At 37.7% G+C, this 17389-nt stretch overlaps 1 protein-coding gene and 1 non-coding gene across 5 annotated transcripts in view; one reads left to right on the top strand and one right to left on the bottom strand.

Moving 5' to 3' along the window:
- Positions 1-15926, top strand: part of HSPBAP1 (HSPB1 associated protein 1) — a 50119-nt gene extending 34193 nt beyond the window's left edge. For 2 of the 4 annotated variants that reach the window (XM_054481276.2, XM_063662608.1), the window contains 4 exons: positions 2072-2243; positions 4827-4910; positions 14806-14916; positions 15045-15926. In XM_054481276.2, coding sequence (XP_054337251.1) covers positions 2072-2243; positions 4827-4910; positions 14806-14916; positions 15045-15578 — 901 coding nt within the window. In that variant the 3' untranslated portion in view covers positions 15579-15926. The remainder of the gene's footprint in view (positions 1-2071; positions 2244-4826; positions 4911-14805; positions 14917-15044) is intronic. The other 2 variants (XM_063662607.1, XM_054481281.2) reach the window with 1 other exon arrangement.
- On the bottom strand, positions 7034-7137 carry LOC129034457 (small nucleolar RNA U13). The gene has a single exon (XR_008501931.1). It is a non-coding gene; the product is annotated as a small nucleolar RNA U13 (small nucleolar RNA).
- Positions 15927-17389: the final 1463 nt, after the last annotated feature.

The raw sequence follows: 17389 nt of genomic DNA, 5'->3' as shown, positions 1-17389 counted from the left end.
AAAGTAGAAGAGGTCATGTTCCTGTTGGAAAGATCAGGGAAGATTTCACAGAGGAGCTGCCATTTGTGGTGGGCCTTGAAGGATGGATAAGTGCTCAAAAGACCCAGATGGGAAGGGCAGAGGGACCCTGAGAAAGCATGGGGTGTAGAGAGGACCCCTTGAGTTGTCCAGTATATGTTGTGCATTGGAGACAGAGGGAGTAGACCGGAAAGGCAGGTAGGTTGAGTCCCCAGGGTCTTGACTTCCAGGCAAACACTGTTATTCTCTGTTCTTTCAGCATCCAGAACCGTGAGAAGTTTTTAAAGCAGGAGATCACATGATGATTGAATACCTTTTCTGATAGAAGGATTCATGCATTTTACATTTTTTAAGCCAAACAAAGCAGATTGGTTGGGATGTTTATCATTATGGCTATTCCTTTGGGAAATATTGCTGTGGTGCCGGGGAAGCAACTGGGATCTGGAGAAGCCAGGAGATCTGTGACCTAGCTCTGAATCCACCACTAACCCAGTGAGTGACACTGGGCAAGCTCTGAGTCTTTCTGCCACTACTTTGGAAATGAAATTAGACTGATGATCTCTTCAGAGCCCTTCCAACTCTAACATTCGAAGCATATTAATACTGAAAACTGCTTTCAAACTAATCATACAGTGGAATGGAGCAGCTCTTAAAGCTTAAATTAAGTTAAAGCTTTAAGATTAGGCAAACAGCTTTTGAACCTCAATTGTTTTTAAGCTGATGGCTGTGTAAATTGATAGGCTGCCTTATAGCTCCAAAATGAATTTTTTTTTTTTTTAGATACAAGGTTTTGCTCTGTCACCCAAGCTGGAGTGCAGTGGCACAATCATAGCTCACTGCTTTCTCGAACTCCTGGGCTCAAACAATCCTCCCACCTCAGCCTCCTGAGTAGCTGCGACTACAGGCACACACCATCACACCTGGCTAATTTTTTAAGAAAATTTTTTATGGGGATGAGGTATTGCTATGTTTCCCAGGCTCTGAGGTTGGTCTTTATCCTGGCCTCAAACATTCCTTCTGCCTCGGCCTCCCAAAGTGCTGAGGTTACTGGCAGTGAGCCACCACACATGGCTTGAATGTAAATGTTTACTGAAGAGTAAAGAATTTCACTATTTCTATAAAACCTTCAAATTTCCAAGGCAAAATAAGACTTCAGCATATACTTCTTAGTTCGAAAACAGCAGCCGCGGTTTCTTGGTTCTGAAAGGACTTGATAGCTCCATTCTAACAACTGCAAGGGGTCACTAGAGGGCTTTGGGCTTCTTTTCTCAGAACTAGGTGTTTCCCTCTTTTGTCTTTGCCTCCCCATCTAGACATCTAGATGTCTGGGTCTCATTTTTTTCTCATACTTACCTCGCTTTTGCCTCAGATGTCTTCCCTCTATTGGCATAAAGCATAGGTGTGTCTAGTGTTTTGTGAGTTAGAATTTATTACCTCCATTTTCAAAACTGTTTTAAGTGACAAACATTTTACAGTTTTCTTTTTGAAAATTCCAGCACATTATACTGCTTTATTTGTGTGGCATTATTTGTGCATGTCCACTCCCTAATGGATTAACTTAACAAATGTTTAACTTAAGGAATTTATAACCCAAACAGGGAGAAGTCTGGAAACTATTTGGTGGATGAAACTATGAGTGTTTGCTCTGAATAAGATAAGAATACAGATATTGAAAGGGTGGGGGTTATTGTGAATAGCTGTAGAGTCAGGGATGAAAACTATTTATGAGAAGGCAGACTTTGATTTGAGATGAGAAAGAATGATCTTACGAACTAGATTCTGTCCCAGCAATGTAAGAGGCTGCCTCAGGGTGTCCTGAGACATCCATGAGGCAGCCCCTTAGTTGCTACACAACCTTCCACCTGGTATCTGCAGAGGGATTCTAGCACTGAGTCAGAGATGGCCAGGTGACCACTGATGGTGCCTGTATTCTCTTAGGGATTGAATTTAAACGAGTAAAAATGAACACTTAGCTTTTGCCTTCTTCCATGTTTTGTCTTAAGGTCAGAGTACTAACTTGTATCTTTTTTTTTTTTTTTTTTTTTTTAATTAGGAAACGATGGCATCTCTTTCCTCCTGAAGATACTCCTTTCCTTTATCCAACTAGAATCCCTTATGAAGAATCTAGTGTGTTCAGTAAAATCAATGTTGTCAATCCTGATTTAAAGCGTTTTCCTCAGTTCCAGAAAGCTCAAAGACATACGGTTACACTGAGCCCAGGACAGGTAATAGGGCTTTAAAACATTAATGACCTGCCAGGGGACACCACAGCTGTAACTCTCTCAAGTCCTTATGCTGTGTGCTTCCCCTCCCCACGCAGTGCAAATGAGAATGGCCTCCTTTCCTCTGCTCTGCTGTTGGAAGGTAGCTTCCCCAGTTGTAGGCTTCAGACACATCCACCTCTGCTTCACAGGTCCTGGAAAGGAAATGGCAAGAGGGAACACAGCTCCTCCTATTGGTAAAGAGGAGAATGGACTTTGGAGGAAGACAGTCTACAGAGTCATTTTCATTTAGGTCAGGAGAAAATGTTCAAGGCATGGGTACTTGAGCATCTCTGGAACACTTAATCACAGTTAGTATCTGTTCAATTATGATAGAACTGAACCCAGACACATAAACACAGGTCGGAATGCCTCCAGGTGTGGGCCAATGGGCAGAAGGAACTGAGAATGTTTGCTTTTAAGCAAAAATGGATGTTGTTTTCATAAATTACTAACTCTGAAACATTTCCAAAGGTATTGTGCATAGTGCTGCTTCCCAGTGAGGAAAATTTCCTTTTCAGCATTGGCACTTGCTGTCTGATATTTCATTAATAATTTGAAAGGTTTTCTTAGTCACTTAAGGAGACTTTATTCTCTCGATTATCCCTCTCCCTTGCCTGTCTTCCATCCATTGTACCCGTCTCACTCGCTCTTTTCCTGCTTCCTTCACTCAAGTACTATCAACTCAAACAATTTCACTTGACTGAGTTGCCTCAACCTGTTAGTCACTCTGCATTCCCCTCTCCCCACAGCCCCTGACAACAACCAATCTTTTTCTATCTCTAGATTTGCCCATTCTGGACATTTCACACAGTGCAATATTATAATACAGGGCCTTCTGTGTCTGACTTCTTTCACAAAGCATAATGTATTCAAGGGTCATCCACATCGTAGAATGTTACTAGCACTTCATTTCTTTTTTATGGCTGAATAATATTCCATTGTATGAATATACAATATTTTGTTTATCCATTCATCAGTTGATGGACATTTGGGTTGTTTCTGCTTTGTTGGCTATTATAAGTAATGCTGCTTTGAACATTCATGTACAAGTTTTGTGTGTACATATGTTTTCAGTACTCTTGGGTATACCTAGGAGTAGAAATGCTGGGTTATATGGTAACCCTCTATTTACCTTTTTGAGGAGTTGTCAAACTATTTTCCATAGCAGCTGTACTATTTTACATTCCCACCAGCATTGTATGAGGGTTCCAGTTTCTTCACATCTTCCCCAGCACTTGTTTTACTTTTTTATCATTATTTTTACAGCCATTCCAGAGAGTGTGAAGTGGTTGCCAATTCATTTTCTCTTCTGTCTTTAATAGCCAAATTTGAATGATTGGTTTTGCCTATTGTATCAGTTTTCCTTACATCCTATCCATTCTTTAATCCACTCAAACCCAGCTCTTTCTGTCACCACTTTACTGAAACTTTACTTTGATAGGACATGCATAACCTACTAATGACTATCAAGTGGCCTTTTATAGTTTCCAGTTTTCCTGAAAGGATCTATTTCTCAGTCCTGCCTTGTTCATAGCAAATACCAGTAGTTTCCTAAATGTGAAGCCCAGAAGCTTCACATCATTTCCATCTGCTCTGCTCTCAATAGGAAATCTCATACCGAGTCTGGATAGATGCCATCCTTCTTGACTCTGCCCATTGCTTTTGTTTATTATACCTTCCTATTTATATCTTAACATTTAATAAGTGGACCTTTGCAAGTATCTCCTGTCCTTCTCAGACTCTCTCGATACCACTATTTTAACTATCCCCCTACTTAGAATTTCTCAATGACTCCTAGTGCCTACCAGATAAAATCTAGGTTCTTATTCTGAAGTCCACTGTCCCTAAACTAATTTCCCTACCTTATCTCCCATTATTCCCTCTGTGATAGTAAGACTGACCTACTTGCTATCTTCTGTAGTCCTACCTCCCTCGCCTGTACCTCTTATCCTTCCCGGCATGTTCTCATTCTTTCTGTGTCTAAATTCTCTCCTAGCCCAGGTTCAAATCACACTTCCTCCATCCATGTTGCCCCTGACCTCCCTACTTCATGCCTGTTTCACCCACCTCTGAAATTCTCAAACACCGTTGTCATCTGATTTACCACTTCTATAATGCCACCTTTCTATACTTTATCTTCTCATTGGCTAGATTTTGAGCTGTGAGAAAACAGAAGCCATGTCCTATGTGTTTTACCTATGCCCTTTCTCAGAATGCATGCAACTATTTTGTGATGGAAAGGAGGAAAAATTAGAATCTCAGAATCATGTACTAAGATTTAGGTGCAGACAAAGAAGGCCCAGGATTAAAAAGAATAGAGATTCTGGCAGTATCCTTTGTAGAACATGTGAACTTGTCAATAAAAAAGGAATAAAAGGAAAAAAGGATTGTGGGGTTTTTTTTCTTACTTCACTTTTCTCCAGCAATATTATTGTGAATTCATTTGTATTCCTTTTTTTCCTAGCAGCCTCAATTAGGGTCTGATTCTGACATAAAAATGAAACGTCCTATTCTTGTGCTAACCATTCTTTGTTTGGTTTTCAGGTTCTGTTTGTTCCCAGACACTGGTGGCATTATGTAGAATCCATTGATCCTGTCACTGTCAGTATAAACTCATGGATTGAACTGGTACTTTTTCTTTTTTTTTTTTTTTAAGTAAGTGCAAATCATGCTTTTAAAAGATATATAAGGTCTGGCTGTACAACTGGGTAATTAATTTTTTTAACCAATGCTTCAGTATTTTTTTGTTGCAGTGCACTATAACTTATGCATTCTGTCGTCTGTTAATGGATGTTTAGGTTGGAAATTGGAATTTTAGTGGTGTGCCACTGTCTTTCTTTTAAGGACACAGAATGGGCCTGATGCTGGCATGCAGGGTCCTTTCCCTTGACCAGTGTTGTTAGGAAAATTGTATTAGGCCTGGCCAGATTTGCCGATATGTGTCCCTTGTTGCCACTCCTCTTTCACACCATCTGGGCTGGAAATACCTGCTTCTTGGTTCAGGGTCATTACTAATTGCAGAATTCTGTCTTGGCTTCTACATATTCTCAGAGCGGAGTCTTTCTTTCAGTGCTAGGTTTTTATCATTTCATTTCTGCCAGAGGCCTTTCCCTCTGATGTGTTATGCTTAATCCTGGTTGCTTGCTCTATTTGACAATTAGAATAGCTGCTTGTTATGCTCAAGTCTGTCTCTTCAACTGGGGCCTTAATTGCAGCTGCCTCTCTTTAACCAGAGACCCTGACTGCATCTCTGCTCTCCTTGACCTGAAGCCTGGATTGCATCTCTCTGCTCTGTTTGACAGCCGTATCCTCTCCCTAGTCTAGTTTTTCCTATCCTTTGGTAATAGGAATGGCTTTGGAATCAGTGGAACAGAAGGAATATTGTAACAGAAAGCTATGTTGTGTGGGCTTAGTGAAGAGTTGTAGCCCTTGAGGCTTCAGTGAGAGGTATGGCAGGAGATCAGTAGCATCACAGAAATTTTGCCTATAGCATGCTGAACTGGAGTTGCAGCAGATGTCAAGGTAGACTCCATGGAGAACTTCCACTCCCAATGCCAAAGTCATATCTACAATAGCCCTGACAGGTGCTTCACCTCCCAAGGAAGTTCACTTGTTGTTAAAGAGTAGAGCTGTCATCTTTTTAAAATATTTGAAAATACCTCCAAGTGTTTCCATAATCTTTTCTTCTTCCATGCTCAAAACCTCTTACTTTCTTTAATGGGGTGTTTTTATGGGTGACTTTTTCCTTTTTCCAGACTTTTTACCATTCTGGCCATAGACATTGGAATCAGGCAACTTTAAGATACAGGTTACCTTTGTTAGCTGTCTAACATAGATAATTACTTAATCTCTTCAAGCCTCCATTTTCTTGTAAAATGAGGATTATAATTGAACCCACCTCAGTAGAGTAATTGGACAACACATTGTAAAAGCATCTAATATAGTGCGTGGCATATGGGAAGTGTTTAAAAAGTAGAAATTGCTATGAGGAGGAGGGAGAGCTATTATGTCAAGAATAGTTCTCTTAATATATGGTACCTAAAACTGAATATCAGTAGGCCTTATTTGGTAGAGTATAAGATTTCTACCCCACATTATCTCGATCCTAAATATCTCCAGTGCTGCTTGTAATATTGGGTTAGTTTTTTAAGTAAGCTCATCTCACTTTAGTTTCATATTCAACTCTAAAATATCTGTGCTTTTTTTCACATGATCTGCTGTCAGGCAGGTTGAATCCTATCCTGTACCTATAAAGCTGATTTTAATTCTAAATCCAATATTTCACAGTCATCCCTGTTAATTTTCATCATGTTGGTTTGGTTGAGCATTCCAGCTTGACAAGATAATTTTAAATTTGGGTCTTATCTGTCCTTTTAGTGAAACTTCAAGCTGGCCTGTGCCCTTTTGATATGTCCCCATTAATTAGACTTTGAATGTATCCTGGCTTTCTGGCATAGGAAGATATCCCAGGATACCCTTTTTCCTTTAGTGCCCCACACTTGGAAGTCAGTCATTTCTCCAGGTAGCCACAGTTCTTTTTGTAGGGAATGGCATTTAGAAACTGAGATCTCAGCTCTAAAGCTGTTCATTGCTCCTGGGTGTCACTGTTTCTAGGCTCTTTCAGTGATGTAGCTAGAATGTGAGATAGATAGATAGATAGATAGATAGATAGATAGATAGATAGATAGATAGATATACAGATAGATAGATATTGATGTATTTATGTTTCTAATTCATGTGTTTAAAAAATATATCTAGACTGGTAATGTGCTGACGTCATAACAAGGCTTAAGGGAGGCATGTCTCACACATGAGCATGACACCCAGTCATCAGACTTATGAACTATAAAAGTATCTAATTCAAGTTTAACATGATAGAATTTTTTTCTTATTTGTTTCTGTATTTTTATCTCTTCTCTTATGCTGAAAATCTGGGTCCTTAAAAACAGTAACATAAGGCCAGGCATGGTGGCTTACGCCTGTAATCCCAGCACTTTGGGAGGCCGAGGTGGCGGATCATGAGGTCAAAAGATCGAGACCATCCTGGCCAACATGGTGAAACCCCATCTCTACTAAAAATGCAAAAATTAGCTGGGCATGGTGGCAGGTGCCTGTAATCCCAGCTACTCGGGAGGCTGAGGCAGGAGAATCGCTTGAACCAGGGAGGCAGAAGTTGCAGTGAGCCGAGATCAAGTCACTGCACTCTGGCCTGGCAACAGAGCGAGTCTCTGTCTCAAAAAAAAAAAAAAAAAAGAAAGAAAATCAGTAACATATTTACTTGTTTGCTGTATCCAGCAATATATTTTTTAAGATATCAAATTAGGCCGGGCGCGGTAGCTCACACCTATAATCCCGGCACTTTGGGAGGCCGAGGTGGGCAGATCACATGGTCAGGAGATTGAGACCATCCTGGCCAACATGGTGAAACCCCTTCTCTACTAAAAAAATACAAAAAATTAGCCGGGCATGGTGGCGCATGCCTGTAGTTCCAGCTACTCAGGAGGCTGAGGCAGGGGAATCACTTGAACCCAGGAGGTGGAGGTTGCAGTGAGCTGAGATGGCGCCATTGCACTTCAGCCTGGTGACAGAGCAAGACTCCATCTCAAAAAAAAAAAAGATGCCAAATTTATGTTTCCAAAACTCAAATAGTAATATTACTACTAACCATAAAGCTTGCAAGTAAAAATTAAGATTTCTTTGCAATTCTTTTTATTATTAGACTGTATCTATCACTAAGAGGGATAGATACAAAGTTCTTTATTCAGGAGTCATTGTGAAGGAATTCTTTTCATTTATGGTTATTTTACTAATTGGATATTTAGTTAAGTTCATTTGTTTCGGTTTGTTTTCAATTTTAGGATTTACCTTTTTAAAATTTTGATCTAATTTAATATTTTCAATATGTAGAACATTTAACTTGTCAAAACTATATTAAAAGTTATACTCAGGGAAGTCTGCCTTTCATCCCTGTTCCATCCACTCCATTTTTCCCAACCTTTATAGAGATCCATTTTTATTCATTTCTGGTTTATCATTTCCAGTGTTTCTTGTAAACATATATATCTATATCTATATATAAAATTAAGTAAATGAATAGATATATTTATATATGTAAATAAGTATATAAACAGTCTTATATGTACAAAGTGCATAAGCATATAAATACATCTTTACTTATTTATTTATATACTTATTCAAATATATTTTAAATTTTCTATCCTTTATTCCACAGAAAGTAATAAACTATAGTGTTCCACACCTTATTTTTTTCAACAATAATATCTTGAATTTCACTACATAATAGTACAGAGAAATATTCATATTTTTCTTCAACTACTGTCTAGTACTTCACTGTATGGGTGCTCTACTGTTCATTAGTTCCTTTAAGGATAGATGTTTGGGTTGTTTCCAGTCTTTTGTAATTACAAATAATGCCACTGAATAACCTTGTGCATATGTTGTTTTATATTTGTTGAAGTGTGTCTTTCGGGGAGATCTTAACAATGGATTTGCCATGTCATAGGGTAAATGTATCTTTAATTTTGTTAGGTTTTGCCAAATTCAGCTTCACTGTGATTGTGCCATTTTGCATTTCCATTAGTAGTATGTGAAAGTGCTTGTTTCCTCCACAGCCTCACCAACAAAATCTGTTGTTGAACTTTATTGTTTTTGAGTCATAATTAGAAACCAAGGTCATATGACCTTTCCAGGTCATAAGGCATTTCACCAATGTTTTGTATTAGAATTTAGATTGTTTCATGTTTTTTGCATTTAGATCTGTTATCCATTTGGAAGTTTTTCACTAGGATATAGTATAAGGTTGAGATCTAATTTTATCTTTTCCAAAATGGTAATAGGATTGTCAGGACCATCATTTATTTTACAGTCTGTTTTCCCTTCATGATTTGAAATGTCTGCTTAATCATATACCAGATATCTGAACATATCTGGGTCTATTTTGTCCATTGGTTTTTCTGCCTATTTATTTAGTGAGGTCTTATATTTTAACATCAGTAGGACTAACCATTGCTTTGTTTTGCAGGTTTTTTCTGGCTATTCTTGCCTCTGTTTTTTTTACGTGTTCTTTAAAATCAGCTTGTCTAGCTTTAGGAAAAAAAAAAAAACCTTTTGATGTTTTTTTTTTTTGATCCATATTAAATTTTATCTGAGCTTTATGATGTTGAATTGTTCTGTCCACAAATTAGGTGCCTTTCCACGTATCCAAGTCCAGTTTTGTTTTTGTTTTTGTTTTTACAGCTGTGTTTTAAAGTTTTCCTCACATAAGCTTTGCACATTTCTTTTAAATGTTTATTCCTAAATACAATAGTATCTCCTTATCCTTGGGGGATATATTCCAAGATCCCCAGTGGATTACTGAAACCCCGAGTATTACCAAACCCGATTGTAATCAGTCAACACTTTTCTGTTCATGCCTTCCACCTACAAATGTAATGTCTTAACTAAGATGCAAACTTAATCCATTTTAACTAAGCACTTATGCACTGTGGCTGCAGCTTTTGCAGTTTGAGGTGTGATAGCAAAACTACCATAATTTTTTCTCTTGACAGTTTTGTAGATAGAAGATTTGTTCTTACCATAGACCTTAGTAACCTCAGCATGCTGGTTTTCTCTCTCCCTATTAAGTCGAGAACTTTCACCTTTTCACTTAAAGGAAGCACTTTATGCCTTGTCTTTGGCATATCCAAATTGCCAGCATCACAACTCTTGTACTTTGGGGCTATTATTAAGTAAAATAAGAGTTCCTTGAATATAGGCACTGCAAATACCATGACAGTGATCTGATCACTGAGCTAACTACTGAGTGACTCAGAGGCAGGTAATGTATACTGTGTGGAGTGGAATGGTGAGAGATTTCATCACACTACTCAGAATTGTATGAAACTTAAAGCTTATAAATTGTTTAATTCTGGAATTTTTCACTTAATATTTTCTGACTGAGATTGCCCACGGGTAACTGAAACTGTGGAAAGCGAAACTGCAGATAAGGGCGGACTGCCATATTTCATCTTTTTTTGCTGCTAGGGTAAGGTCTTCTCTTCCATTCTGTCTTCTAACTGGATATTATTAGTGTATATGATAGCTATTGATTTTTGTGTTAATTTGAATTATTTTATTTTGTGGTAGTTTTATATTGATTTTCTGGAGTTTTCAGGTATCTTTCAGATTACCTGAAAATTAAGATAGTTTTTCTTCTTCCTTTCTAATTTGTTTGCCTATAATTGGGGGCGGGGGTGGAGATTTGGTCTGATTACATTGGCTAATCCATCCAATTCATTAATAATAGGGGAGATAGTGGGCATCCTTGTCTTGTTCCTGACTATGAAATGCTAGATTTGGGGCTGAGTTGTATGTGTTTTATCATATTAAGTATCCATCAATTTCTATTTCATTACTTTTTGTTTTTCAAAATCAGGAAAAGGTATTGAATTTTATTAAATTGAGAAAGATGATTACATAATATTCTTCTTTAGTAAACACCTGGTATTGCAACAAATTATATCAATTGATTGCCTAATATTGATTCATCCTTAATTTCTGGAGCAAATACCACTTGGTTGTGATATACTGTTTTTTAATTTACCATATTATACTGTTTGTTCATATTTTATTTAGATATGAATTTACATGGCCTCAATAACATGAAAGACTTCACCACAGTGTTTTAAAAGGCTTATTATATACTATTTAGTCATCTTTTGTATAATTTTCCAAAGGATTAGTATCATTGAGTATAAACAGACTCCAAGGTAGTACTTAGAAGTATGGTAGCTAAGAACTTCATGCTGATTTCAAGTGGATGATTTCTGTCCTTCACCAAACCAGACCTCCAGTTCCTTCTTCAACATCTTTCTGTATAATTCTGTTTGAAGGCCACTCATTGTTTATCGAAAAACTGGAATGCACAATTGGAGTTAAATAATCATATCTTTTTCTGTCATATGCTGCTTTTATCATTGTCTCTTCAACATTGGACAATAATTCCTTCTTTTTGCCAAATTTAGCTCCAAAAAGCTCATAGGTTTTAGAGCCTACCATACTTATATAACTCAAGTTAACCCCAGGTTCTGATATTGCTTTCATGAATCACATACTTGGAAAAGAGTAGAGATTTTAGCTCTGTTCAAGTGGTGTGGCATTCATTTCTTCTTGGCTGATGCCTTTTCATCTTTTGCACCTCCTTATTGGAGTATTGAAATGTATTTATCAGTATTTTTTCTAAACATTGTTAGAAAATATTTTGTTAATTTTAAAGCATTTTCTCATTCTCAGCATTTTTCCTTTGTTATATCTTTTGTTATATTTATACATATAAAATAATATGTAACATAATATATAATACAACGAGCACCAGTAAACTCATTACCTAACCCGAAAACTAGAATTTTTTATTTTTTTATTTTTAAGAGATGGAGTCTCATTCTGTTGCCCAGGCTGGAGTGCAGTGGTGTGGTCATAGCCCACTGCAGCGTCAAACTCTTGGCCTCAAGCAGTACTTCCACTTTGGCCTCCAAAAGTGCTGGGATTACAGGCATGAGCCACCATGCCCAGCCTAGAATTTTATCAGTAACTTGCATTTGTGCTGTGTTCTTCCCAATCCCTTCCCTGTCTGTTCCGTTCACTCTCCTCATTCTCTTGTTTGAACAAAAAAGTTTTGTCACATTATCTGTCCATCTATCCATCTCTCTTATCTCTGTACACATGTGCACACATATACATTTTTTTCTATTGGTTCTCTTTCTTTGGAGAACCTTGACTGATATACCATATGACCCAGCAATTCCATTCCTAGGTGTATACCCAAGAAAAATGAAAATATGTGTCCACACGAAAACTTTTTTTTTTTTTTGTTTGAGATGGAGTTTTGCTCTTGTTGCCCAGGCTGGAGTGCAATGGCGCAATCTCAGCTCACCGCAACCTCCGCCTCCCAGGTTCAAGCAGTTCTCCTGCCTCAGCCTCCCGAGTAGCTGGGATTAAAGGCATGCACCACCAGGGCCAGCTAATTTTGTATTTTTAGTAGAGACAGGGTTTCTCCAAGTTGAAGCTGGTCTCGAACTCCTGACCTCAGCTGATCCGCCCGCCTCGGCCTCCCAAAATGCTGGGATTACAGGTGTGAGCCACCGTGCCTGGCCCACACAAAAACTTCTACACGAATGTTTACAGTAGTAGTATTCATAATAGCCCAAAGTGACACAACTCAAATATCAATCATCTGATGAGTGGATAAACAAAATGTGGTATATGTGTACAATGGAATGTTTTTCAGCTATCACAAGGAATGAAATACTGATGCATGCTATAGCCTGGCTAAATCTTATGATATATAATGAATCTAATGTTATGTGTTATGTCTGTATCTGGTTATCTGACTGTATCTTCTGTTGGTTCTGTTTCTCTGAGGAACTCTGATACACCATATGATCCAGTAATCACATTCCTATGAGTATATACGTAGGTAGATATCTTTACATGATATCTACATGTGCGTAAATGTAGATATCTATAAATACATAGATAGAAATGTCTGTATTTATATAGAGAACAAGAGATTGAGATTTACTTTAAGGAATGGGCTTACTTGATTGTGGGGGCTGGCATGTCTGAAATTTGTAGGGCAGGCTGGCAGCCTGGAAACTCACATAGGACTTCTATTACAGTCTTGAGGCAGAATTTTTTTCTCTAAGACATCTCAGTTTTTGCTCTTAAGGACTTCAACTAATTGGATAAGGACCACGCACATTATTGAGTGTAATCTCCTTTACATAAAGTCAGTTGATTGTAAATGCTAATAATATCTTCAAGTTATCTTCACAGCAACATCCAAATTATTATTTGACCAAACAACTGGGCACTATAGTCTAGCCAACTTGACTCAAAATTAATCATTACCTATGGTAACTCTGTGTTTAACCTTTTGAGGAACTCCCAGGTTTCTGAAGCACCATTTTACATTCCCACCAGCAATATATGAAGATTCTGATTTCTCTGCATCCTCACCAACACTTGTTAATATCTGTCTTTTTTTATTAGTGCTATCCTGGTGTGAAGTGGTATCATCATGGAGATTTGCCTTTTTAAGTTCAATATTGTGTTTCTAAGATTCATTTGTGTTGTCACATGTAAGCTGTTCATTCATTTTCACTGTGATATAATATTGTGTTAAGGTAGTCCATAATTTATTCATTATTAATATTTATTCTTTGTTACTATTTTAGTTACTATTCATATATTAATATATGTGTATATATATCAATAATTTATTATATTTATAATAATTTATACATTATTCATTGTTCTATTGACGGATGATTCAGTGTTCAATTTTTTGCTTCTATGAACAGAATATTCTTGTACATGTTTCCTGGCACACATGTGCAGAGTTTCTCTAGACTGTGTATAAATCTCGGAGTGGTGTTGCTGGTCTGTAGGGTATACAATACTCAATTTTACAAGATAATGCCACCCATGTTTTCCAAATGTCTCAGTTTGCTTTCCCATTAGTGTATAAGACTTTTGTCTCTCAATGTCCCACTTGGAACTATCAGGCCCCTTTTTGCCAATTTCTTGGATTTCTCAATTTGCATTTCCCTGGAGAATAAACATATCTTCATATGTTTATTAGTCATCTGATTGCTCCTTTTTAAAATGCTTATCATTGTGTCTTTTGCCCATTTTTTAAAATTTGCTCATTTCTCTTATTGCTATGTGTAGATTATTCTACACATTAATATTTTATCAGTTACATATGTTACAGGCATCTAGTTTGTTTTTTTCCTTTGTGGTGTTTTTTGGTAAACAGAAGTTGTTGATTTTAATGCAGTCCCACATTAATGCTGTACCTTATACTTACTCTGTCTTAAGAAAGCCATGTTTAGATGGATAGCCATCTCATTCTTGTAGCCAAGGATGTTTATTATAATTTTTCTTCCATCTCTGAAATAATTTGCTTGTCAGACTCTATAGGAATTATTCCTCTGTATGTGGTACTTAAAAAAAAAAACTTTAAACATGTCAGATAACAGAAAAGATCGGAGAAAATATCATAAGGTGATTCATACTTAAGGCCATGTCTTATAGATAGAATACATACTTAAATTTGACTGGTGAAATATTCTGCAACTCTTCTAGATGGCAGGTGATAGTAAATACACAAAAATTGTGGTTCTACCAATAGCATATTCATTCCTTCTATAACAAAGCTTATATTAATGAGAGAACAGAAGATGAAATTAAAAGAGACTTTATTATCTCTTTTTTAATTTTTAAATCAAATTTATGTACATATTTAAACATTATTTATTTATATTTATATATATATATATTTAAAAGTAACCTGGGCTTTTATTTTATTATTATTATACTTTAGGTTTTAGGGTACATGTGCACAATGTGCAGGTTAGTTACATATGTATACATGTGCCATGCTGGTGTGCTGCACCCATTAACTCGTCATTTAAAAGCCATGAGACTTAACAAAAGTTAAAAGTGTGTTTTTTTAATTCAGGAAGAGGATCACCTAGCCCGGGTAGAAGAGGCAATCACCCGTATGCTTGTGTGTGCCCTGAAAACTGCAGAGAATCCACAAAATACCAGAGCCTGGTTAAACCCCACTGAGGTAGGTGACTTCTGGTATTCATCATGGCAGTTAGTTTCCTGTGGTAAAACCAGCCCTGACTAGGACATATGTTTTCCAGTGTAACTAAATGTATGTAACCATTTTAAAGGGTTTTTCTTTTCCCTTAGGTTGAGGAAACGTCCCATGCAGTCAACTGTTGCTACTTAAATGCAGCTGTTTCTGCATTTTTTGATCACTGCAGAACATCTGAGGTAGTAGAAATCCAAGCACTGGGAAGAGATGGAGAGCACATGAAAAAGGAAGAATTAAATGTGTGCAGCCACATGGAGGTGGGCCAGACAGGTAGCCAGAACTTGACCACAGGAACAGGCAAACCAGAGGCAGCAAGTCCCTTTGGCCCTGATCTGGTCCCTGTAGCACACAGGTCCAAGGAACCACCTTCAGAAAGAGGAGGCATATTTGGAAGTGATGGGAAAGACTTTGTTGACAAGGATGGAGAACACTTTGGAAAACTGCATTGTGCCAAGAGACAACAAATAATGAGCAACAGTGAAAATGCAATTGAGGAACAGATTGCCTCAAATACTACTATGGCTCCTTCTCAAACATTCATTTCTACGGATGACTTGCTGGACTGCTTGGTGAATCCACAAGTAACCAGGATAGTGGCACAACTTTTGATACAAGGAAGAAGTTTATGATTCTATTGGAAGATGACTTTTAAAATAATATTTTTAAAATATATATCTTTAAGTAGTATGACTGTAAAATAAAGATGAACCAGCAAAAGGTCAGTTTGCATATTTGTAAATGTATTTATCCTTACCGAATTACATTTCAGTCTGTTGCCACCTTCTTTCATGCACATTCCTCTGTGGCCAAACTGGCTGCTCTTTGTTTGTAAGCTTTTGTTCCCCCCTCATCCCATACTTTCAGCCTGTCTCAAATGTAAGTCCCAGGTATTTCCAGCAGGAAGTAATGTCTTCCTCAGCCTCAACTAGGGACCAGCCTGCTGCTTACTTTTGCAAATAAAGTTTTACTAGAACACGGCCATGCCATTCATTTACATATTGTCTATGACATCTTCAGGATTACGACAGCAGTGTTGAGTAGTGACAGAGAGTGTATAGCCCAGAAAAAATATTCATTATCTGTCCCTTTACAGAAAAGCTTTGTCAGCCTCTGATCTAATGGATCCACTGGGTCTGGAGTCTAGCCTCGCTCTGAGGTGATCTCACTTGTAACAGCTGCAGAATTCTCACTAGTTAATCCCTGTCATTCAGAGCAGGATACCAATCAGGAGAAAAGTAGTTGTGGGTTCAGTATGAGGCCTCTTTAGGCAAGGAACTTGGACATCTAGGAACACCAATCCTGGGACTAAAAAGGACTCAAACTCCCCAAACAGTGATAAAGGCTTAGCTCAGTGAAATTGATCCCACTCTCATTACATTTGCAAGATCCAGGGATAATTAATTACCATTACTATCTAAGAAGGAGTTTAGAAATTAGAAAAGCATAATTGATCTCTGAGTAACCATGCATGAAACAAATACACAACAGAAAAAATATGCAAAGTCACCTTTGAGATGAACTGATTGTTGGCTATCCTACTGTCCTCGAGGTAAAGAGTATCAGTAAATCTCTCGAGGTAAAGAGTATCAGTAAATCCAAAGAAAGTATGTGTTTTCACAGAGGGAAGGAGAAGGTTGTTATATAAGCATGCCAGGGAAAGAAGGGCCTGAAAAGAGCCCTTCTGTGGCTTTTATCTCTATCTGACCACTATGTATTTACCTATGAATTTCATTACCATCTCTCCCAACCAAAATGTAACTCCTTAAGGGTAGGGACTTTGATTATTGCTGTTATTTGCAGAGCCACAATGAGTGCCCAGCATGCAGTAGGTGCTTATTAAATATTTGAATGAATGAATAATAAAAATGAGACCTTATTGACAATACCTCATCAAGTACATTGGGACAGAGAATGTGGCCAAAGGTAAGGTAGCTGTTATTCTTGGTATATTTCTATTGCAGAAATAGACATCATTTACTACAGATATTTTACTTTTTATGCTTGCTACTCGTTTGACCACTTTTTCAAACTGCAGATAGTGACCTATTATAAAGTCAGTGTAGTGGGTGAGACCAGTGTTTTTTGTTTTTTTGTTCTGTTTTGGTTTTTTGTTTTGAGATGGAGTCTTGCTCTGTCGCCCAGGCCAGAGTGCAGTGGCCCGATCTTGGCTCACTGCAACCTCTGCCACCCGGGTTCAAGTGATTCTCTCAGCCTCCTGGGTAGCTGGGATTACAGGTGCACACCACCATGCCCAGCTAATTTTTGTATTTTTTTTTTAGTAGAGACAAGGTTTCACCGTATTGGCCATGCTGTTCTCGAACTCCTGGCCGTGCTATCTGCCCGCCTCGGCCTCCCAAAGTGCTGGGATTACAGAGACCAGTGTTTTTTTTAAAATAGAATAAAATAATTTCACTGAATTGGAATACTCTATTACTTCAGG

Source organism: Pongo pygmaeus, chromosome 2, assembly GCF_028885625.2.
Source record: "Pongo pygmaeus isolate AG05252 chromosome 2, NHGRI_mPonPyg2-v2.0_pri, whole genome shotgun sequence".
Lineage (NCBI taxonomy): Eukaryota > Metazoa > Chordata > Mammalia > Primates > Hominidae > Pongo > Pongo pygmaeus.
The sequence above is the reverse complement of the archived record's forward strand: the minus strand, read 5'-3'. Positions and strand labels throughout refer to the sequence as shown.